The sequence below is a fragment of the Dipodomys ordii genome, unplaced genomic scaffold (genome assembly GCF_000151885.1).
Source record: "Dipodomys ordii isolate 6190 unplaced genomic scaffold, Dord_2.0 Scaffold39, whole genome shotgun sequence".
NCBI lineage: Eukaryota > Metazoa > Chordata > Mammalia > Rodentia > Heteromyidae > Dipodomys > Dipodomys ordii.
In genome coordinates, this window is record NW_012267255.1 from 6,402,538 (window position 1) to 6,427,882 (window position 25,345).

At 34.9% G+C, this 25,345-nt stretch overlaps 1 protein-coding gene across 1 annotated transcript; it reads left to right on the forward strand.

Annotated features, from left to right (window-relative positions):
- Positions 1–23,219, forward strand: Spata1 (spermatogenesis associated 1). Its single transcript, XM_013018204.1, has 11 exons — positions 1–12; positions 1,608–1,661; positions 1,752–1,980; positions 3,661–3,717; positions 4,105–4,222; positions 5,731–5,788; positions 13,442–13,553; positions 14,356–14,481; positions 16,871–17,049; positions 19,342–19,440; positions 23,118–23,219. The coding sequence occupies exons 1-11, from the start codon at positions 1–3 to the stop codon at positions 23,217–23,219; spliced, it is 1,146 nt and encodes a 381-aa protein (XP_012873658.1).
- The last annotated feature ends 2,126 nt before the right edge of the window (positions 23,220–25,345 follow it).

Consider the following 25,345-nt stretch of genomic DNA (forward strand, 5'->3'; position numbering starts at 1 on the left):
ATGTCAAGTTCTGTATAAACATATTACATTAAGATACATCTGACACATTCAATCATTGTTTTTGTGATAGCCAACTAAAATTATTGAATAATTAATACATGAAAATTGATTTACTTTTATATTGAGTGCATTTCATGATATTTCAGAGTATCTCCTCAACTTACCTTACAAGCCTTGAGGGAGCACCTTGGTGATTTTCTTGGTGAAGATGCTGTTGCAGAAAAATTTTTATTTCTGAAATGCATTGGAAACAATTTAGCTGTGGTAAGTTTTCCTTCTACTTAAAGGAAAGCATGCCTTATCAAATTGTGTCTCTTAAATGCTTATTAACTCAGTTCCTTAACACATGAGATGTGAAATCATAATGGAATGCAAATATCACTAAACATAGATTATAAAAGATGAAGTTCATTCATATATTATTAGGCATTGAAATGATGGGATTGAGAATAAAAGGAAACATTTAAAATATGATTCTTTTTAATGTGATTCTATAGGTAATGTATTTTAATGTTTAAGCACTACTGGAAAATTGGGCCTCCTAGGCAGGTGCTGTACTATTTGATTCATACTTTTGGCCCTTTTTGCTTTAGCTATTTTTCCAGATAGAGTTTCATATTTTTGTAGAGGCCAATCTCATACAACAGTTTTCCTACCTATGCCACCTGCATAGCTAGCATTACAAATGCTGACTTATTGGTTGAGATGGAGTATAATTATTTTGCCCAACTGGCCTTGAGCTGTGATTATACTAATCTCCTGAGTAGCTGTGAATACAGAAATGTACCACAACTCTTCACCCTAGAATTTTTAACTTGAAAGAGTAGTTTTTAAAAATACTTTATATGAATCCTTGTGTTCTAGAGAAAGTGGTCTTATTTGCTTGGGCAACAGCTGGCTTTATTTATTTGTAGTTTTCTATAGAATTTGCTTAAGTTGAGAATATTCTTAGTGGAAATTTCCAATCTAACAAGCCACTATATCTCCGAGTCTCTGTGTTCTGTCATATTATATTTCTAATGAAATGAACTCTCTTGGAAACAAGACAGTTTGTTGTTTTCTTTTCTTTTTGTCTTTGTCCATTTACCTGCCCTTGGGAGGGTCACTTGCACTGTTATTATAGGCCAGGGAAAGTTAGGGAGCCCTATCTCAAATACAAAAGGAAACAAAATTTAAATTAAAAAATTATAAATAATAGGACAAGTTATTTAACTTTTCTTTGCTGCTTGTCTTCACCTATAAACAATAGATAATATTAGTGCCTATCACAAGAAATTGTAAGAATTAACTCAGCTAATATATGTAATATATATAGAATAGTGCCAAACACATGGTAACTTTCTTAAAAACAATTATCATAATATAGAATTTCTATGTTTGCTACAGTAGATAGGATATAGGATTATATTCAGCACTCTGTAGAATCTAGCCATGGTTCTAGCTTTTAATTTGATGTGTATGACACATAGGTTAGATAGATAGATAGATAGATAGATAGATAGATAGATAGATAGATAGATAGATAGATATGCCTTCTCTAGAGAAAAAACAAAGTAAAAATGAGTAGTAAATGTTAAAAAACTTTACTTTTTCTTATTTATTTTTAGGTGACGGAAAAGCAAGAATCAGAACTGAAACTGAAATCATTTGCTTCTCCATACGTATGACATATTAAATTTATGCTGATTTTAAGTTTTACTCAAGTTTTTAATTGTTGTAATTGTTTTCTTGTAATTTCTGGTGTGTTTTAGGCTCTTCAACCAGAATTATATTTGCTTCCTGTAATGGACCACTTAGGAAATGTTTATTCAGAGCCATCAACAGTTACTTTAGAGGAGCAACAGATTAATAATGATATTGCTGAGGTTGATGAAACAATCCACCAACCAGTTAATGTAATTTTGTCAATGGATGAACCTGGAAGAGATCCCAATTTCTTCGTAAACACTTTAAAAGACCTTAACGATTATCCAGAAGAAGGTGATTTCAATTAAAATTGTAAAGACAATGATGTTTTAGCAGTCAATCAATGAGCAAATTCTGTGGGCAAACCTAGCTTTACAATTTTCAGCAAGATAAAATAAAAGCTACAATTTAGGTTTTACAACTAGGAAATTTCAAACAAATTGCCATGTGGAAGAGAAAAGAAAACATAACTAGAGAACTATGTTAAAATGAAAAAAAAATCATAATAGTCACAGCACTTAAATCTACCACTTTTTATGGGAAGATAATTTCAAATAAAAGAATAAAAGAGAAATAAAGTACCCCATAAAACTATAGTGCTTGCTATTCAAGTACCAAAAAAAATGGATTCAAAAAAAGTATCAAGCCACAGCAAAATTTCATTTTGAGAAAGTATATATTTTGAAGAATTAGAAAATTTTAATTTGATTGCACCTATGAATTTACTAATCATTTAAATGTTAAAAAGTGACAAGTAGTTGGGTGCTAGTAGCTCATGCCTGTAATCGTAGCAACTTAGAAAGTGGAGATTTGAGGATCATGGTTCAAAGCCAGCCCAGACAGGAAAGTTCAAAACTATCTCCAATATAAATAAATAAATAAGTACATAAATAAATAAAAAGTGGAACTGTGGCCCAAGTTGTAGAGTGCTAATCTTGAACAGAAAACCTCCGGGATAGTGCCCAGGCCTTGAGTTCAAGCCCCAAGGAAAAAAAGTGTCTAGTAGCTAAAATGCTTCTATTAAAAGTAAACTTATAAAATATAAACAAAGCAGACTATAAGTATTAATAGAAAACAATCAATTGAACATTTATAGCTTAGTACATAAATTGTGAGGGAAAATCAGGTATACTACATATATATAAATGAAACAAATTCCCACAAAATAACTTCTATTACAATTACTAAATGTATTAGTTCCTATCTAATTGTATTCTTTTTCACTTAAATGTATGCTTTACCTGATCATTTCCCATACCTTATACTTTCTTTAATCTTAAGCACATTAGTACTTAGCCTATAATTGGCACTAGTGAAATGGTCAGTGAGATTCTTTTAAGTTTTTATATGAATTTCTCTCCTTTCCATTCATGGTAATTATTTAAAGCATAAAGGAGTGCTGAAGGCATAGCCCAACTGGTAAAGCACTTTCCTAGCAAGCATGAAATCCCAAGGTTCAATCCTCAGTACTGCAAAGAACATTTTTTAAACTAGGAATGACATATAAATGTCAAAATATACCTAAAAATCTGCTAAGTTTTACATTGTTCCTGGTTGGAGTTGGGTAGGGAAAGTAATATTTTAGTGTTTGTTTTAAACAGCTGGTATATCCAGTTTTGTTCATTTTGCATTGAATGGATTATTTGCCAATGTAAAAAGAGAAATAAATATAGCAGTCAAACTAAAATTAGGTCAATATGGATTTTAAGTTGTAATATATTTTGACGATCTTTATAGAATTACTTTCCAAATGTTAACTTGACTCAGTTTTTTTCTGAATGATTCCTACAGGGGAAATCTACATTAACACTACGGATCTTTTAAAATGTATTGATCATGTGGAGCATTAATTTGGTGTTTTAATGATGTAAAGTTTTCCTATATGAAAAATACTGCTAAAATGAAAGGAGATTTTATAAATGAAAATGTATGTGAAATAACAAAGGATAATTTACATTGTTTACGTTTCCTTAGACAGCTGTGTTTCAGAAGATGCTGTTGGAAAAACATCTCTGAAGACAGTTTCCCAATGTAGGCCTACATAAATCTACATAAAATAGATTTATTTTGCACATAAACAAAAAAAATCCTATAAGTCTGTGGTGATGGTGGTGGTGGTGGTGGTGGTGGTGGTGATGTGTGTGTGTGTGTGTGTGTGTGTGTGTGTGTGTGGTTGTGTTCTCTCTTAGTATGGCTTAATTCAGTGTTTCCCAAACTAAACTCACCTAAGACTTTTCTGTTCATATAAACTAATGTCTCATAAAATCTACTTTGGAAATTGTTGCTTTATATCTGCATAGTAAATGTCATGAGGATTCTGACACATAGGACAAGATTATAATGTATAAGAATAAAAATAAATTTTATTTTGTTATTTTCTTAACATTTTGAATTTTGTGTGCTGTTCATGAACATCAGCCTCAGCTGAAGAAAAAGTCACTGTAAAAGAAAATCAGACTGCAAAAAATCACATTGGAAAGTTTGAAGTACCAGGCTCTTTGGAAGAGTCAAGTGATTACTGTAGCAACGAACAAAGGTGATTAACATAGATGCTGTTTTTATATAACATCATTTAGAACATAAGTAAAATGTGATATCCAGAGTATATTAGAAAGACATTCCCGGGGAGAGGAGTTAAACTTAGAGTCTTGCACTTGGGTAAGCAAGCACTCTACCACTTAAGCCATGCCAGTTTGTTTTTCAGGTAAGATTTCACCCATTTGTCCTGACTGGTCTCCAACTGAGATATTTGTGTCTCCCCTGCAGTTACACTAGCATACCATCTAGTCTAGTCCTAGAAAGATTTCTAATTAGAACAAGAGCATGAGTGGTATTAGTGATACCTTTAATTAAAATTACCTTGATTATACTAACATTTTTCTAATATAATAAGGGATAGTTTGGCTGGGAAGGTGGCTCAGTGGTAGAGTGCTTGCCTTGCATGCCTGAGGCCCTGGGTTCAATTCCTCAGCACCACATAAGCAAAAAGAAAAAAGCTGGAAGTGGCGCTGTGGCTCAAGTGGTAGAGTGCTAGCCTTGAGCTGAAGAGCTGAGGGTCAGCGCCCAGGCCCAGAGTTCAGGCCCACGACTGGACCCCCCCCCCAAAAAAAAATCTCTTGGTTTAAAAAAAAAATAAGGGATAGTTTATTACTCAAATATTTTCTGTTGATCTTTTTTCATCAAGGATATTTGATGACAGTGAAAGGTTCTTGTTAGAACTAATTCATATACCTCTTTAATTTTTGGCTATTAATATGTTTTGAGTATTTCATTGGTATCATTAATTCAAAATGATAATATTTGTATATTTGCTTACAATTGTTGGAAATTAAGACATGATTTTTATTTAAAAAATTATTTATAGACTGGGTGTGTTGGCTCATGCTTGTTAATCCCAGCTACATGGAAGGCAGAGATCAGGCAGATCACAGTTGGAGACGACCCTGAGCAAACAGCTAGTGAAACATCTAGTGGTGGCACACATCTGTGATCCCAGCTACTGGGAGACATCAATAGGAGGACCATAGTCTCAAACCTTCAAAAATGTGAGAACCTACCTGAAAAGTAATGATTCAAATCGTAGAGCATGTACCAAGTAATCTAACCTCAATGCCACAAAAAAAAAATTAAGGGAAATTATAAATTTTTAATCATTTATATTTGTTGCAAATAGTAAGCTATAATTGGAATTAATTGCCATATGATTTTATTACTCATAATAATTGTGATGCATACTGATCACTAATGAACTTAAAAGGAAATGTGATAATGGCCTCAGGCTGATTTTTTTAAGAGTCAGGGTCATTATGTTACTTAAACTCATCCTTAATTCTTGTCTCAAGTGATCCTCCTGCCTCAGCTTCCTGAGTAGTACAGGTATCTGATACCCCACTGGGTTTTTAGGCTGACTTTAAACATTTTTAATGTTATACTTGTGTTTGTAGAACATCAAAGAAAAGATCTAAAGTGTTTACAAATGAATATAAAAGCTAATATTAAAATCAGGTTTTATTGTGACTTTTTAATCTGTCTTTTTCTTTAAAGTCAGTTACTTTGGAAAAACGAAGATGATATAACTATTGATAGACAACAGATCAATCAGGTATGATATTAAAATTTTTAAGTGCACTGTTGAGACAATACTTTTTCAGAAATTGAAGTTTTCTAGTTATGATACCAAAAGCATGTTGTTCTAATACCAATATTATCTCAATAGTGTGATTTTTGTTTTGCTTTTGTGACTGAACAAACAATATGCCAAAATGAAAGTGAGGAAAATGTTATCTATAGTAACTATCGGGATTATATGTTCAAATGCTGCTACTATTTTTAGAGGTGCACTATTCTTAACTGGAAGCTGTAGCAGCTGATTTTTAATTTAACACATTAATGCTGCCACTTAACTCAGGTCTTTAGGACATATTTCTCTAGTTTGTTGAGAGGAAGTAGTATACTAGTGCTTGAATTGTTTGTTGTCAGTCACTAGTTACTAATGGTGTGATCTTGGACATGTTATCTAATTTGAATAACAGTAGTTAAAAGAGTTAATGACTATTATTCAAACTACCTATTTATTCTCAAGAACTTGTGGAGAGAGAATTTTGCAAATATTTGTGAGAAGAATTTAAGACATCCTTAAGATACTAACAATACTAGTTTTAAGAATAGCCAACAATGAACAAGTTAGATAAGAAGTATTAAACCTAGGACTAGATCTTAAGCAGTCTAGACTAGCTTCATAGCTCATGCTGTAAACCATTACAATTTCTCATTATTATTATTTAATAATATTTAATAGTATTACTACAATGATAAATATATTATAATGCTTAATATATTAAATATATTAATATTTATTGGTTGGGTAGGAGGCCCTGTTTCCACCTTTAGTACTGCAAAATAATATACCAGTAACAGCATAACAATGATAGAACATTTATTGACCTGAGCACTACATTGTCTTATATGTATTGTTGTTCAATTCAGTAACTCTTTGATAAGATACCTTTACCATCAGACAAGGAGACTAAGATACAGAACATTAACTTAAATTTTTTAGACTTATTTGTCAAAACTCCAGCACTAGTTAACAGATAACTAACTTCAAATGAGTGTCCAGCTTTGCCCAAAAGTATTACACTACATTTTCCTGGAGCTATTACATCTCTTTTAGACAATTCTGTCATATTTTCTCCTCAGACCAAAACCTTCCTCATAGAATCTCAGTGGTAATTTCTCTTTGTGAAAATAGAAGCAGTTTGAAGAGAACCATCACATCTCAGAGTAAAGTTCAGGGTGGTACTCATTTTTGTTCTCAAATATCCATTGTACCCACACTATAAAGACTTTATTTTTTTTGATGAATTATTCAAAAATCAACTGTCTTGGGCAGTTTTTGGCCTGCTTTCCTCTTCAGTGACCATTTTATGTCCTTAATCCAGTACATTTTCATTACTTGGACTTTATAGTACTTCTTGCTATCAAATAGTATAAGGCTTCCAAATGAAGTCAGCAAGTCAGTCTGTTGATGGGCCTCCAAGATAACTATATAAGAAGAAAAGTCATTTCAAGAAACCATGCCTAAAACCTGGGCTTTTATATTTCTGTTGCTTCTAATTTCCTTCATTCCTTCTTACTTAAACCTACACAGAACAGATTCAGGTTGCTTTTAATCAGTCATTGTAGTGCAGTCCTGTAAGTCCATCTACTTGATAGGATTGAAGTTTTGAGTACAGCTCAGCCAAAAGTTAATGAAACCCTATTACAAAAAAACAATTGGGCATGGTGGTACAAATCTGTAACATCAGGTAGATAGAAGGAGGATTGTGGTCTGGAGTCAGTCCTGGGCAAAAGTTAAGACCCTATCTTAAAAATAAAATTGAATAAAAGCAAAACTGGCTGGAGATGAAGCTCAAGTAATAGAGTGTTTGCCTAGCAAGTACAAACCCTAGTACCAACCCTCCTCCCCCCAAAAGTGAGATGTGGGCAACAAAGTCCCAAAATGGAGAAAAATATTTATTACAACAGAACTGAAACACTTTGCTATGTTTTATGCTAGTGGAAATTTACAGAAATATTATTGGGAATAAATTCAGACCAGCAATGATAATAGATATACCTGTTGAAGATTCTCGATTTAGTGTACTAGCTTAAGCAGCTGTGATAGGTGAAACAGTTTGCTCAATTAATAAGAACCAGCAATATATAAGACTTCTGCTAACTAAATTTAAAATGCCAGAAACCTCTTGGTAAAAAGGAGAGCAAGAAATCCAACTATTTCAGGAGATAAAAATGGCAAGTGAAGATTTATCACATACCATTCACTCCTTTAACCACTGAGGAATATATTGGATTGAAACCCAGAAAATAAGAGCCCCTAAAATAACGTCTCCCAGTAGCTGGGATCACAGATGTGTGCACCACTAGATATTTCACTAGCTGTGTGCTCAGGGTAGTCTCCAACTGATCTGCCTGATCTCTGCCTTCTATGCATCTGGGATTAACAAGCATGAGCCAACACATCCAGCCTGTAAATAATTTTTTTTAACAAAAATCTTGTCTTAGTTTCACACAACTGTAAGCAAATATACAAAAATTATAATTTTTCATTAATAATACCAATGAAATACTCAAAACAATGTCTTTTATGCAGCCTAGAATGCAGACAGGAATGTATTCCCTGAATTCCTTATGATAAAGGATCTAAGTGGCAGAATTTGTAGCAGTTTATTATACAATTAAAAGCTATAAGGATATAAGGATGTTTGATTATGAAGTCCTTGAGAATAGTTCATTGCCAAGATATTTGTAAGATTAAGAGCTCACAGAATTCTGTTCCTTAGACTGAAATGGTTAAGCACACCAGTAAGTTCTTGGTGTGAGTCACCAAAAGTTAATTTTTATTTTAGCAAATAGAGATCTATGTTGAATAACTCATGTAATTTGTTTGGGGGGAGGGGAGTCTGGATTTTTCCTTTTTTATATATCAACATACTCTGCTTTTTTTTAATTTGTATTTATTTGATAAAATCCTCATGTTTTTTTTTAGCTTGTCTTAATCACTTTAAGTATGTCTCCTATGTACAGCCTAGAATTAGATTTTCCTCTGTCAGCCTTCAAAAAGCCTTTTTACTTAGTAAATGTGTAATATCTACGTGCATTATTAATAGACTTCGTACAGATTTGTCATTTTTAATGTGACAGGTAGTGTGAGTCTAATACCATGTAATTTGGTTTTTTACTTGGTCCTAGTTTTCAGGAAGGTTTGAGGCTTTGTTCTATCTAATATTTACTTTTTTTGGGGGGGGGTCCAGTCGTGGGGCCTGAACTCTGGGCCTGGGCACTGTCCCTCAGCTCTTCAGCTCAAAGCTAGCACTCTACCACTTGAGCCATAGCACCACTTCCAGCTTTTTTTTTCTGCTTATGTGGTGCTGAGGAATTGAACCCAGGGCCTCATGCATGCAAGGCAAGCGCTCTACCACTGAGCCACCTTCCCAGCTCTAATATTTACTTTTATAATAATAAAATTATGCTATTAGTCTTGACCCTTATTTTTTCTTTTTAAAAAATGTGTTCTTTGCTCTTTCCCAGCTCTCTCTCTTTCCCAGCTATTTCTTTCCCAGTTCTCTCTTCTCTTTCCCACCTCTCTTTCCCAGCTCTCTATTTTCCAGCTCTCTTTCCCACCTCTCTCTATTTCCCAGCTCTCTTTCCCAGCTCTTTCCCAGGTTTAAAATTTTTAAAAAATGTGTTCTTTTTAAATTTATTCCCTTTAGATTTGTTCCCTCTAAAATAGAACTCTACTAGTTATTTTCAGAGTGATCTAAATTCATTTTTTAATTTACCTCTCTTTTCCTTCCCTTTTATTTATTTCTAGTTGTGTTATTTCTGCTTTAAAAATACATCATTCCTGTGCTGTTCTTATATCCTATCCTCTTAACCTTTGTTTTGATCTCAGATCTCTAAATATATTTGAAATGGACCTGCCATTTTCTTTTACAGAATATGTGTTCATCATCTTTGGTTGGAGCATAGCTTGTAGTAGGGAAGCTTCTGATTCTACTATTCCTTTTGTTCTTTGTATGCTTTAAACCTTTTCTAGAACAAAGAAGAGCAAATAAACCTCTAGTCTGCTTAGTAAGTTACCCTAAAATGATTTTTACATTTAACAAAATACCTAAAAAAGCTGGGCATTGGTGCTCGTTCTTATAATCCTAGCTACTTGGTTTGCTCAGATCTAAGAATTGAGGTTTGAAGTGGCCTATGCAGAAAAATCAGTCAGACTCTAATCTACAGTTAACCAGCAAAAAGCTAGAAGTGAAGCTGTGACTCAAGTGGTAGAGTGCCAGTCTTGAGTGGAAAAAACAAAGCAAGAGTAAGAGACCCTGCCTGAGTTCAAACCCCAGTAGTGGTGCACACACAAAAAAATTCTTCAGAAGTGTGAGGCCAACTTTATTTTCTTTTCATTGTAAACTAGAATATAAAAAGATTCCTTTAATGTGTAACAGTTTTCTCAGACTCTGTATCAGTTAAGAATTCTAGATCAGGTTTTTTTTTCTAGGAACACACAGGACACTATTTTTTCAGTGTGAAACACTGTTGGAAAATATTTTTCATAATTGTAATTTTAATGAGTACATCTATTTTATTATGTTTTCCTCTTCCAGAGGTCACTGTTAGTGTTATTTTAGACCCTCTTCACCTTTATATCACTTTCTTTCTGATCTATGTTTTTACTTTATGTTTCATTTTCTTTTTATTTATATTCCTTATTATTCTTGATATAAATTTGATCATAGTTGTTTCCTCTTAAGACAACTGCTAATTTTTTTTCTTTCTAAGATAGTTTTGTTTTCTCTATCATTTTTTCTTCCCTTCTCTCTTCCTTCCTCTTCCTCCCTTTTGCTCTACCCTCTTCTACCTTGTCCACTTTTTGGTGGTAACAGGTATTAAACTCAGGGCCTGGAACTTTCTAGGCAGGCACTCTGACACTTGAGCTATGCCTTTAGTCCAATTTCTTTCTTGATTTTGACCAACTTCCATTTCACATTTTCCTGCTGTTTTTCCATTTTTATTCTAAGTTTTAATTTTTTGGGGGGTGGGGTCCAGTCATGGGGCCTGAACTCTGCACCTGGGTGCTGTCCCTCGGCTCTTCAGCTCAAGGCTAGCGCTCTACCACTTGAGCCATAGCACCACTTCTGGCTTTTTTGTTTTTGCTTATGTGGTGCTGAGGAATCGAACCCAGGGCCTCATGCATGCAAGGCAAGCGCTCTACCACTGAGCCACCTTCCCAGCCCCGTTTTAAAATTTTTGTTTTGCAAAGTTCATTGGTATCTGCAAGTACTTGCTTAATTATAGTTAATCTGTGTTTGGAATATTAGTACATTTTTCTCTGCTTCCAAGCTGTTTTTTCTTTAAAATTATTTTAGACTTAGTTTTGAGGTTTTCCTCAAAATTGAATGGTAAATTACTTTGTAGATACTGTTCATGTTTATTTTTGCTGAGATTTTTCTGTATCAGTAATAACAAGTGACACCAATTGGTAGACCAAATTTCTTTTATATATATGCATATATACACATATATATATATATATGTTTTATTGTAAAAATACTGTACAGAGGGGTTACAGTTACATGAGTAAGGTAAATGAGTACATTTCCTATCGAGCATTGTTACCTCCTCCTTTATTTTTCCCCTACCATCCCTTTCCTCCCCACTTCCCCAACTCCTCCTCCCCGCACCCAAGTTGTAAAGTTCAAGACCAAGTTTCTTTTTTTGGGGGGGGGAGGGGAGTCCGGTCGTGGGGCCTGAACTCTGGGCCTGGGCACTATCCCTCAGCTTTTCAGCTCAAGGCTAACGCTCTACTACCTGAGCCACAGCGCCACTTCTGGCTTTTTTTCTTTTTGCTTATGTGGTGCTGAGGAATTGAACCCAGGGCCTCAGGCATGCAAGGCAAGCACTCTACCACTGAGCCACCTTCCCACCCAAGACCAAGTTTCTTAAATATATTTCTTTTTATTGTTGTTGTTGGTGGTGGTAGTGGTGGTGGTCATGGGGCTTGAACTCCAGGCCACTGTCCCTCATCTCTTCAGCTCAAGGCGAATGCTCTTCCACTTGAGCAACAACGCCACTTCTGGTTTTCTGGTAGTTTATTGGAGATAAGAGTCTAATGGATTTTCCTTCCTGGAGCTGGCTTTGAACCGTGATCCTCAGCTCTCAGCCTCTTAGTAGCTAGGATTACAGGCATGAGCCACTGGCACCGGCCAAATATATTTCTTAAATCAGGAGCACCCTTTTCTGTTGCTATAGTGACTTCCAGCTCACTCTTTTATCAGTAATGAGACATTAAGGGGTGGGGGAAGAGATCTAGATTTGAAGAGATTCCTTTCTACTAATTTAAGGTAGAGCTCTTATGTTGGCCACTTTCTTCTTTCTTTTTTCCATACTATCCCCCCAAGAGATATTCTCCTCCCAAAATATTTTCTTCTCTCTCAGAAACTGTTTTCCCATGATTACTGCCTCTGCCCCTAACCTACATTTTTCAAGCCCTCCCTTAGAAAGTGCAGTAATGTATTTTGCTCTCTATCCTTCACCACAATTGGGCCCATTCCTTCCTCACTGAATGGTGGTTCACATTTCCTGTTTTCTATGTGTAGTTATGAAACCTACTCCATATCTATCTGCTCCAAGTGAATTCCTGATTATGCTCTGGTTAAGGGTTATAATTCTTTCTTACATGTAAATTGAATAGGTTCTGTGTCCTGCCTAAGCTATAATCATAAGCTCTGTGTGATTTATCTTCCCTCCTTGGGTGGTATGTGGAGAGTTTTTTTTCTAATTGAGGTAGAGTACATCGTCTTGTGGAAACATGATTCTATAATAAAATAAAATAGTCTGGAAAAAGAATACTAAAGATCAAAGTAAGAAGTTGATGAATTAAAAGTAGAAACTAATGAGTTTATAGAAGTAAAAACATAGCAGAGTTGAAAACAAGATCTATAAAATAGTAGTGAAAAAACATCAACATGATAAGGTTTGAGGTAGTTTGTTAAAAGGTAGAAAATAAAAATTTTAAAAATATAAAGGTAATACAAACACAAACATGACAATAAGCATATAAGAATAAAATGTAAGACTGGAGGGGTGGCTCAAGTGGTGGAATGCCAGCAGAGCAAGCAAGCCCAAGTGATTACACAGCCCCGGGTTCAACCCATGTCACCAAACATAAATACATAAATAAATTAATACATAAACATACACATAAATAAAATGAAAACCTATGCTAAAACATGGAAAATATGGTGACTAATTTTCTAGGTAAATATAAATTATTAAATTTGACTCTGGATGAAAAAAAATAAAGCAGTATTAGAAAACTAAAAGTGATCCTATTAAGCCCATTCCAGCCAAGCATAAACTGAGGCCCTACCTTGAAAATAAACCAAAGTGAGACTAGTTTCATGGCACAGTAGTAGACAACCTACCTTACAAGAACAAGGCCCTAATTTCAACCCCCAGTACTAACCAAAAAGAAAGAAAAAGAATGTGTTCTTTATTAAAATTTTTAGTATGTAAAATTTATAATTAATCATAAAATAGGAGTATGAGGGAGAATCTGTAGCTATAAATACAAAATCAAAATCCATCAGTATGTAAATAAACACATTGCTGGTGTCCACTGACAAATAGTTTCAGACAAATGCAAAAAGAATGTGTTGCCCTACCAGATCCAATTGATTTTCATGTTTTCTTACAGCTAGATGAAAAAGAGCACAACATCCTACCAGATCTCATTGACTTTCCTTCATTTCCTTTTCAACCTGTTCTTTCGTCAGGAATATCTGATAGTTCTTTATTACAAATGGAGAGTAAGTATTGCGACACTGGAAAATGGTTCTGTGGGATAAATGTGTTAATAAGGAGTTATTTAATGATCACACAGAGTTCCTAGTTCAGGAAAAGAAAAACATTCTGGAAACAGTGGTAGTGCTGATTGTATAATATGTATATGCTCAATGTCACTGAACTATACTCTTAAATTAGGTGGCAGTGGCTCACACCTGTAATCCCAGCTACTACAAGGAACTGAGATTTGAGGATCTTGGTTCAAAGTTAGCCTGGACAGGAAAGTCTGTGAGACTCTGTGTCCAATTAACCACCAAAAAAGCTGGAAGTGGAGCTATGGCTCAAGTGGTAGAGCAGTAGTCTTGAACACAAAGGCTCAGGGACAGCACTTACACCCTAAGTTCAAGCCTCAGGACTAGCATGGAAAAAAAAGATTAAAATATATAATTATTACAGAATTCTATAATTATTAAAATATATATTTGTCTATTTCATATATTCAGTCACTAATACTATTTTGTTCTAAAATATACATTCTCAGTGTAAGATGTTAGTTTAATAATTTTTCCCAACACATTTATCAAAACAGATAAGCATAAATTAATATTGTTTCTTCATATATATGTAAATTCAAGAGATGCTGTATTTTATTAATTCAGTATTAGAAACCAAAACATTCTCCATAATATTAAGAGCATAAAAAAGAAGAGTTTTTGGTAAAAATTATTCTTGTTTTGTATACACTTTTAAGTATTACATTCTTTTAGGATATAAGTCATCTATTAGGCTTTAAGCATTAATGAGTATGGATTATAATTTCTTTAGGACAGAAGATTATTGAACAAATGAAACAAGTAAGGGAAGAAAGAAAATATCTGGAAAATGTTAGAGAAGAACTAAATAAAAAAGTTGAAAAGCTATTTGAACAAAGCAAATTGAAACGATACCAAGGTAAAGTTTATTACATAGACTTTATCACAGTGAAGAACACTTAACTTTTAAAGAATTTTTAAAAATAAATGACAGAGTTATAATTCTAGCTAGTTATCTTACACTCCTCCTAGGCAGAAGGATTGTGAGTTGGAGACCAGCCCTGGAAAAGTTACTGAGATCTCAAAAATAAAATATAAATAAAGGAGCTGGCAGCACAGCTCAAGTGGTGGAGAGTTTGCCCAGCATGTATAAGGCCTTTGTTTAATGCCCAGTACTGTAATAATGATAATAATAATTTTATATTACTATATTACTGTTATATTTTAAGTAATACCTGATTAGAATGATATACTATAGGAAAACCAGGTCAGTATTCAACTTTTTTTGGGGGGGGTCTGGTTGTGGGGCCTGAACTCTGGGCCTGGGTGCTGTCCCTCAGCTCTTCAGCTCAAGGCTAGCATGCTACCACTTGAGCCATAGCACCACTTCTGGCTTTTTTTTTTCTGCTTATGTGGTGCTGAGGAATTGAACCCAGGGCCTCATGCATGCAAGGCAAGTGCTCTACCACTGAGCCCCGTCAGTATTCAGCAGAATTTGAAATCAAAACAAGTGAACTGCTTTTAGTAGGTTTCATTGTAATGGGAACATTATTAAGACAAGTTGTGAAGTGAAGGAATGAAGTGCAACGAAGCTGAAGCCTTATGTTGAGGGACTTTCTGAAAGAGTGCCGGTGGCTGCTGAGGAGCTGCTAGCACCAAAGTAAAATTGTTTGAGAGTCTTAGTTTGTCTTGGAGAATCATCTTAGGTAAGATTATTGACACTACAATATATTGAAAATGCATTGAGGGATTCTATAGGAGATTTTTTAATTTATTTCACTCTGGCTTATGCTACTGAAAAGCCTCCAACTAGCCATTTTTGTTTGTGGGATAAGTGCAAAGTTACACACAAAAGAACTAGAAGGCATGTATAGCACAAGAGGTACGGACTTGAGGTACCCATTTCATTGATGAAAAAATTTGAGCTAACATTTGAAAAGATGTTCCCCATCCATACCATACATAACACGTTGGATTTTTCTGCCACACAATGTTAAATTGTTATCCTAGGAGTAGTTAGTAGCAGTAACTCAGCCTTGTGGTACTATAAGAGTAAATTTTTTATCAGCCAAGTTTGAACAATGGACTAGAAATGACAGGACCCAGATTAGCAACAGATCAGTCTTTTTCTCAGTCAAATTATTTCTCTTCCTATAGCTGGCACTTTGTTTATATATAAAATGGGATGATCACTCACCTTCTACTTCAAGGGGAGTGATTCAAGATTTTTACAAAAGTATGTATACCAGCAATGGATAAAATAGAGCTGGCTTCACCCTTAAGAATCTTGCTTGTAAGTTGGTGGAGGTGAACAATAAATAACTAAGATAGTACTAGCTACTGATGAGAGAAGCACTTATAAAGAGCCTAATAAAGAATTATATAGGACAGGAGAGGTTTCAGCTAGGGATTTCAAGGAAGATATCTCTGAACAGAGTTGCTTAATAAAGAGGCTGGCATATAAACAAGGTGAAAGCAATCTGAATAAAAAGTATACTGTCAAGGCCCAGGATGAAAATAAGAATTTAAAGAGGATTATAGGTAGAAAATAAAAACGATCAGCAAAGAGAAGATAGTCTGTCAGAGTTGGAGTTTTATTCTAAATAAGGTAAGGAGCCATCTGGAGCCATCTGAGAATTTTAAGCTAGGGCTTAACTTGATTTTAAAAGTATTTTAGTGGCTGGGGGGGGGGGTTTACTCAGTGACAGTAAACTTGCCTATCAACTGGTAGAGAGCTAACCTTGAGCTGAAGCGTGCAGGGAGAGTGCCCAGGCCCAGGGTTCAAGCCCCACGACCAACCAAAAAAAAAAAGAAAGAGAAGAAAATTTGCCTAGCAAGTGCTTCCCTGGGTTTGAGCTCTAGAACAATCTATCCATCCATCCGTCTGTCTATCATCTGCTACTAAATCTATTATCTAATCTGTTCAATTCTTAAAAAGTTCAATTCTTTAGCCATACTCAACTTTATAGCCTTTGGTTTTGTTTGTTTATGGTTTTTTAAATTATTGTAAGTCAGGTAATAAGTATATTTCTTTTTAGACAGTGTTCCCCACTTCCTTCACTCTCTCACATTTTCCCCCTCCCTTTTCCACCCACAAGTTATATAGTTCATTTTCAACACAGTGTCTGTGGAATAGCACTACTGTATTTGTTCATCTATTGTCCCTCCATTTCTTTACTCCCCCTGACCCCAAAGACAGATAAACAAGACAAACAGAAAAAAAGAACTCTTGTACAAATTTCCTAGAGTTCATTTAGTCTATGGTTTTGTTTTGTTTTCATCTTTTGCTTTTTGCTTTGTTTTTGTAGCCTGTGATAATTGGAAGAAAAAATACTTGGAAACAAAGAAAGTCACATCATCATTAGAAGAGGTTTTAACAAAACTTCGAGAAGATTTGGAACTTTACTATAAAAAATTGCTCATGCAACTTGAAGCCAGGGAGATCAAGATGAGACCAAAGAATTTGGCAAACATCTCAGACTCTAAGGTACTACATGTGCTGTCCTTCTATAGAAATGTTCTGTTCAGAAAACGTGATTTTTGGTGTTGTGAGATTTAAGATGCTTCAGACTATATAACAAAACTGACTTGGGGTGGGAGGAGATGGGAAGGGATGGGAAGGGGAAACAAAGGAGGAGGTAACAATGCTTGATAAATGTACTCATTATCTTGCCCATGTAATTGCAACTCCTCTGTACGGTATTTTCACAAAAAAAAAACAACAGGAAAATAACTGACTTAAATTTGCTTACACAGTAACAAAATTCTTGAACCATGTTATAGATGGAAGGCTGCTGAAAGTTAACAGCAGATATGATGTCTTACGTGCTTCTGATATCTCCTCCCTATTAAGTGTTGGCTCATTATGATTGTTTTTACTAAGAGTAAAAGTAGAATTGCCAATTGTAATTAGGGTTGCATATCTCCAAAACAAAATAGAAACCTCTTCTTGAATCATGAAATATACAGATCTTTCATTTTATCCTGGTAGGGGATCAACTAGAACTAACTCAAGATAAATAATTATTGCCAAAGAATGCACTCACTGAATGTTATGCCTTAGATTAAATAGCATATGCCGTTATTCATATTTCCTAACATAAAGAAGGTAGCACCTGATGAAGTAGTAGGGCAGAGTACTAACAATGTTCACTACAGTCTGTCTTTAAGGAGGTGTGGGGCATGATGGAACCTACAAAAATTTTTAGGGTATTGATATTATTGTGAAATTTTTAATGATTCCTTTTTTTCTTGAGATAGTCTTGAATCTTAGAGATTTAATTTTATCTTATTATTGAATAATCCCATCATATACTTAAAAAGCAGACAAAATAATTCTAGAAGCCATCTAACATCTTAACTTTTGTTAGTTTGATTCCATTGATCCAGAAGATTTTAAAATACATTATTATTGATAGTAAAGATTTTTAATTTTTAATTTTTTATTTTGGATAAATTTAATATAAAATCCAAATAGCTTCAAATAATTATGTGTCCATATTAGTTGTTTTTTAAAAGCATACCTATTTAATTAAGTTCCAGTTAGGACCTTTGCACAAAGGAAGTTCACAATTTCATTTTAGTCTGTGTGTGCCAGCCCTGGGACTTGAATTCAGGACCTATGTGCTATCCCTGAGCTTTTGTGCTCAAAGCTAGGGTACTCCCTTTAGAGCCACAGCTCCACGGCCAGCTTTTTTGGTAGTAAATTGAAGATAAAAGTCTCACAGACTGGGCTGGCTTCGAACTTTGATCCTCAGATCCCTGCCTCCTAAGTAGTTAGCATTACAGGCATGAGCCACCAGTGGCCCAGTGGAAGTTTACGGTTCTTAAATAACTTATTCAAGCTGGGCACTGGTAGCTCACGCCTGTAATTGTAGCTACTCAGGAGGCTGAGATCTGAGGATTGAGGTTCAAAGCCAGCCCAGGCAGGAAAGTCCGTGAGACTTTTTTTTGTGTGTGTGTGTCGGTCATGGGGCTTGAACTCTGGGCCTGGGCACTGTCCCTCAGCTCTTCAGCTCAAGGCGAGCGCTCTACCACTTGAGCTACAGCGCCTGCCCGGGCTGGCTTTGAACCGCGATTCTCAGATCTCAGCCTCCTGAGTAGCTAGGATTACAGGCGTGAGCCACCGGCGCCCGGCCCGTGAGACTTTTATCTCCAATAAACCACTAGAAAACCGGAAGTGGCGCTGTAACTCAAGAGGTAGAGCACTTGCCTTGAGCTGAAGAGCGCAAGGACAGCTCCCAAGCCCAGAGTTCAAGCCCCACGACTGCCCCCAAAAAACAAAAACAAACAAACAAAAAGCTTATTCAGTGACAGCCACTATACCTTATAAACTTCTCTGAATAAAAGGAACCAAAATGTCTTCTTATGTTAAGTAGGATGTCTTAAATCGTTTCCTTTCTAACTATTTAAAAACTCTAATCTGATTCAGATAATAAAGCATTATGGCAATTTCTAATATCTTGCCATTGTCTTAAACCTGGGTTATTCCATTTGTAGTAGTAGTTACTCGTTTTTATAGGACTACTTTTATGGCAACTTATACAGATACCAATTTTTTAAAATAATAAATGAACAATGGTAGGACAGAAGAGATAGACCAGAAATCAACAGAAAGTCATAGTGATATATGCCAAAGCAATATTTATTTTATGGAATAGATTATGTTTTTTATTTTCTCATTTGACATTTACCATTTCAATTAATGCTGGCAAGGCACTTTATTCTAAAATATATGGACATTATATTAAATAAATAAGTCTCTTTATATATCACACAGAATAATCTTATAATCCAGATCACTGAGGTACAGCATGCAATTGACCAACTTAAGAGAAAATTGGATACTGATAAAATGAAACTCATAATAGAAGTTAAGGTAACTTGCATTTCTCCTATTCAGATCCTGTTCATCTTGAAATAAAATATTTTGGTATTTTAATCAAATATATGTGTCACTAATATAAGGGCCATCATGATTAACTTCTTAACATTGTTACTTTAACAATTAAGAGTATCAATTGGAGAAGAAAAATAATTGTTTATGATGATGCATGTTACAAGCCTGAGGGAAATTTAGTAAAATTTCACTAAAAATGACCCTGTGTCAATACAGTTCTTTTTTTTTTTTTTTTGTCAATACAGTTCTTAACGATTTGTTTTTTCCCTTCCCCTCCACATACCAACATCAAATACAGTAAAAGCAGGGGTTATACCGTGGGGGAGGGACATACAAAGCAACAAAGAAATCATCTTATAAATATGTTAGAAACAATCGCATGAGAGAAAAAATATTTGAATACTTATCTTGGGGTTCATTTCACCTAAGGTCAACTTATCTGACCTTTTCTGCTTGTCTCGGACATATACTAGTTATTGCAAATAAGGGAAACCATGGGACCTATGTTTCTTTGGGCCTAGCTTACTTCACTTGATATAATTTTTTCCAAGTCTTTCCATTTCCTAACAAATGGGGCAATGTCATTCTTTCTGATGGAGACATAGAATTCCATTGTGTATATATACCACATTTTCTTGATCCATTCATCTACCAAGGGGTCTATATTCATAAGTAAGTCTATAGAGTAGGAGTAGTCTAAGAGTAGGGAGTAAGTCTTAAGAGTAGAAGAATTGCCATTGTAATTAGGATTACATATCTCCAAAACAAAATAGAAACATCTCCTTGAATCATGAAATGTACATATCTTTCATGTTAGCCTGGTGGGAGATCAACTAGACCTAACTCAAAATCAATAATTATTGTCAAAGAATGCACTTACACAATTTATGCCTTAAATTAAATAGCATATGTAGCTATTAATAATGATTAGGGCCACATTTCCTAACATTAAGAAGGTAGTACCTGATGAAATAGGGTAGAGTACTAAAAATGTTCACTACAATATGTCTTTAAGGAGATGGGGCAATCAGAGCACTCCTCTGAAATCTAGATAAAATTTTCTCTTCTCTTGGGTAATTATCTCATTCTTTTGAGTTTTCATATGTATTTTATTTGTTTTTAATATGAATCATGGACTGTCAACTAGATGCTAAGTTTACCTCAGGGAAAACTCTCCTTTAGCTGTGTTTCTCACATTGGATCTTTCATATAGTAGATGTTTAGTAGATGGTCTAGGCATACTTATTTGACAAAATTTTACATAATTATTTCACCATAGAAACTTTCTCTCCAGTATAGATATTTACTTGCTAATTCTTCTCTCCTTCCTTCCTTCCTTCCTTCCTTCCTTCCTTCCTTCCTTCCTTCCTTCCTTCCTTCTCTTCTTCCTTCCTCCTTTCCTCCTTCCTTTCCTCCCTCCTTCCTTTTCTTGCTGTCTTGTCTTCTTTTTTTTTTAGTGCTAGGAATGTAATCTGGGGCCTCATGCATGAGGCAAATTCTTAACCACTGAGCTACCCCAGCCCCTAATAAGTGTCTTTAAAAACTTTTTGTTGAACAGAAAACAAGAAAAATATACATTTTACACAAGTATATCTACACAGAACAGAAAAATAAGATCAGTAATTATAGAAATGCTTGCCTTTGCCTCACATGCATGAGGCCCTGAGTTCAATTCTTCAGCACCACATAAACAGAAAAAGCCGGAAGAGGCGCTTGTGGCTCTAGTGGTAGGGTGCTAGCTTTGAGCTATAGAGCTGAGGGGCAGCGTCCAGGCCCAGAGTTCCGGCCCCATGACCAACAAAAAAGAAAAGAAAAAGAAGAAAGGAAGAAAGAAAGAAAAGAAAAAAAGAAAGGAAGGAAGGAAAGAAAGAGAAATGCTTGCCATTCACTCTTTATCAGAGATAGATTTAGAGCACAGAATTACCCCTCCCACAATTAGCACTGTCCAGTTGAACTTTCTATAAGGATGAGGTATTCTGCACTTCACCCTCCCAACAGTAGTTTTAGCCACTACCACCTGTAGATGCTGAACACTTGAAATGTAACTTCAGGGACTGAGGAACTGAATTTTAAATTTACCTGAATTTAAATTTCATTAGCTATGGCATCTAGCTACTACTTGGATAGTACAGGTCTAAATTTTTTATGTCACAGAATTTTCTAAGCTAAGCTTATTTTTTTGTTTTTGGTTTTTTTTTGTTTGTTTGTTCTGGTTTTTTTGTTTGTTTTTGTTGGTCGTGGTGCTTGGTCTGGGCCTAGGCACTGCCCCTGAGCTCTACAGCTCAAGGCTAGTACTCTACTATTGGAGCCACAACACCACTTCCAGTTTTCTGATGATTAATTGGAGATATAAGAGTCTCACAGACTTTGCTACCTGGGCTGGCTTTGAACCATGATCCTCAGATCTCAGTCTCCTGAGTAGCTAGAATTACAGGCGTGAGCCACCAGTGCCCAGCTAGCTTACAATTTTAAATACAGAAATCAAATGTCAGTGCATGAATGTGAGCACGCGCACACTGGTCTGGGGGCTTGAACTCAGTACCTGGGCACTGTCACTTAACTACTTTTACTCAAGGCTAGCACTATACCACTTGAGCTACAGTTCTACTTCTGGCCTTTGTTCTGGTAGTTTGGTAGAAATATGAGTCTCACTGACTTTTCTTGCTGGGGCTATCTTTAAACCCCAGTTCTTAGATCTTAGCCTCTTGAGTAGCTAAAATTACAAGCCTCCAGTGCCTGACTCCAGAGATCAATGTTTAACTCAATATGAATTACATATTCTTATATATTATACTGGAAGCAACCTAGATGTCTCTCAGTGGACAAATGAAGCAAGAAAACATAGTATATACACAATGGAACTCTGTGCTTCCACCAGAAAGAATACTGGAAAAAATTAAGTGAAGTAAATCAGATCCAAATAAACATAGGTTGCATGGTTTCCCTCATTTGTAGTAATTAAAATGTGCCTATAAATCTACAAGTAAACACATAGAATGTAAAGGACAAAAAAAATTGCACCTGATAAATTAAACAGGACTCTATAAACATTTACAGTGAGATCAAATGAGGATATCCTTAGGAGAGGATCACAAAGGCTCAATAGCCATGTGCATATGGTCGTATAAAATTATGTCTATTGAAATGAACTTCAAGAAATGGAAAGAAGAGCTTATATTTCTTTTTTTTCTCCTTTGTCACTTTTTTATTTCTGTACCTTTTGTATGTAAGCTTATCTGGGGGAGAGTAAAAGGAAGCACAGAAATGGTGGGACAAAGGTAGAACCAATGCAGCCGTGATATTCACTAGACAGTGTTGTGGGGGAGAAGGGTTTGCAGGGAAAAACTGGGAGAAACTGAGGGAAGAGGTGACACAGTTCAAAAAGAAATGTATTTACTACCTGACTTATGTAACTGTAACCCTTATGTAACTATGTAACTGAGCATCACCTTTACAATAAAAATAGGTAGATGATAGATAGATAGATAGACAGACAGACAGGCAGGCAGGCAGGCAGGTATCATAACTGACAAATTTGCCTGTAATAAGTGTTAGGAATGAAAGTAAAGAAGCAAAGGAGGGAAAACAGTTAAAATAGTACAAAAAACAAAGGATACACAAAAGAGTAATTTGAAGGTAATTCTTTTTTTTTTTAGATGAGAAAACAAGCAATTTCTGACTTAAGAACATTGAAAACCGAACTGGCCCAGAAGAAAATTAGTCCAGCTTTTCACTCTCAATTAGGTATGTTCATTTAGCTATTTCTTTAAGTTTTTAAATATTGCAGATTAAACCATTTTTCCTCTTTTTTTTGGGGGGGGGTCCAGTCGTGGGGCCTGAACTCTGGACCTGGGCACTGTCCCTCAGCTCTTCAGCTCAAGGCTAGTGCTCTACCACTTGAGCCACAGCACTACTTCCGGCTTTTTTTTAATTTTTGCTTATGTGGTGCTGAGGAATCATACCCAGGGCCTCATGCATGCAAGGCAAGCGCTCTACCACTGAGCCACCTTCCCAGCCCCCATTTTTCTTCTTTATAATATATTGATTAAAAGTTTTATGTATTGGTTAAAAAGTGAAGTAAAAATGGTTTATCTTTTTCTACTTTTCATGTGGATATTAGATGTAATATAAACCTAATGGTGGCAGCTTTTTGTCTTTTACATTTTCAAGTCTAATGCATTGTACACAATTGTTGGATTTGAACCCATCTTTGAAAAAAAAAATTTAAAAATCAAGTCTGGAGCTGGAAATGTGGTTGACACATGAAGACCTAGGTTTGATTCCTCAATACAACAGAAACAGTGTCTCTGGGGCTCAGTGCTAGAGAGGCTTGTGCACAGAGAGACTTGGGGCCAGAGCCCAGCCCCTGAGTTCAAACCCCAGGACTGGCAAAAAGAAAAAAAGAGTGTATATATGTATAAATTCAAGTCTGTTCTATAATAGTATTTTGTTTTTATTTTTGGTAATTTTGAGTATGAACTATAAAATCTGATTACAAGGAAAATATAATTTTAATAAATACCAGTATATCTGCATGAAAACAGATTTAATCACATCAATTATAATCAATATTATCTATAATATAATATAGATTATGTAGGCAGTGTTATATCTATAGAATTTTATAGTATTATCTATAATTAGATTATATAATAATCCATATAGGTTATATAATCTGTATGGAATACATATATATATTTAATTACATATTTATAAAAGATATATGTATATATGTGTGCATGTGTGTGTGTGTATGTGAGTATATGTATGTCTGTGCCAGTCCTGTGGCCTGAATGCAGGGATGATGTCCATAAGCTATTTTGCTCAAGCCTAGAGCTCTATCACTTAAGCCACAACTATACTCTAGCTTGTTTGGTGGTTGAGATAAGAGACTCATGGACTTCCTTGCCTGAGCTGGCTTTGAGCCACAGTCCTCAGATCTTATCCTCCTGAGTAGGTAGGATTTTACAGGAGTGAGCCACTAGTACCTGGCTGCTCACTATATTTTAAATAAAACTAATTTTATATAAATTATGATAGAAATTGTTATCTAAGAATTGAATTTCTATTATATGTGATAATTTTAAAATGCAAAGAGATTGTTTTAGAAATTTAATTCAATAAATACCAAGGAAATCGTTCACTTTGTAGTCACATACAAATATATAAACAGAAAATAACAGATGATTGAAACATTATTTATTCCAATATTAAGGAGGTTATGCAGAGAAGACAGGATTTATTTGAATTAGAGAGCAAGGATGCAAATTGTCTATATATTTTTAATCTGTATGTCTTAATAGACTTCTCTTTTAGAAAAATTATTTGCACAAAATTAATCATTTAGAAAAATTAGAATAGCTGAGAAAATACTATCTTTACATAATTAAAAGTAAACATATAGCTATAGAAAAAGAAAAATTTAGCTATGAAAAGCTACCTAAGAAATGGATATACAGTTGTTCACAAATGAATATTTGGGTAACTAGGAGTATAAATAACATTGAAAAAAACAAGTTCAACACAAACGTATTCCTATTGCAAAAAGCTTTACATGTAAACATCATAAAATAACTTGGAAAATATGAGGTAGCTCTAATTTACGAATTCAGAATATTACTAAATTATCTTCTTAAATAAATCTGATCTTTTGCATTCCTTTTCCACCTCACTCTCTCAATGTCTTGCGGTGTAAATGACTGCAGGGCACACTCAGAACGCGAGTACATACTATAAGGAGTCAGAAAGCCAAACTTTATTTTCACCAGTTAGATGATGTAAAGATGTAAAATTCCAGGTTTCAAATACAAGATTTATTGTGAAAGAAAGTACAAAAAACCCACTTCTCAATTTTACTTCAAACTATACATATTCTTTTTATTAG

Coding starts and splice junctions, on each gene's coding strand:
- Spata1 (XM_013018204.1), top strand. Junction 1,981..3,660: donor TAACGATTATCCAGAAGAAG/GTGATTTCAATT, acceptor ACGTTTCCTTAG/ACAGCTGTGTTTCAGAAGAT. Junction 19,441..23,117: donor AACTCATAATAGAAGTTAAG/GTAACTTGCATT, acceptor TTTTTTTTTTAG/ATGAGAAAACAAGCAATTTC.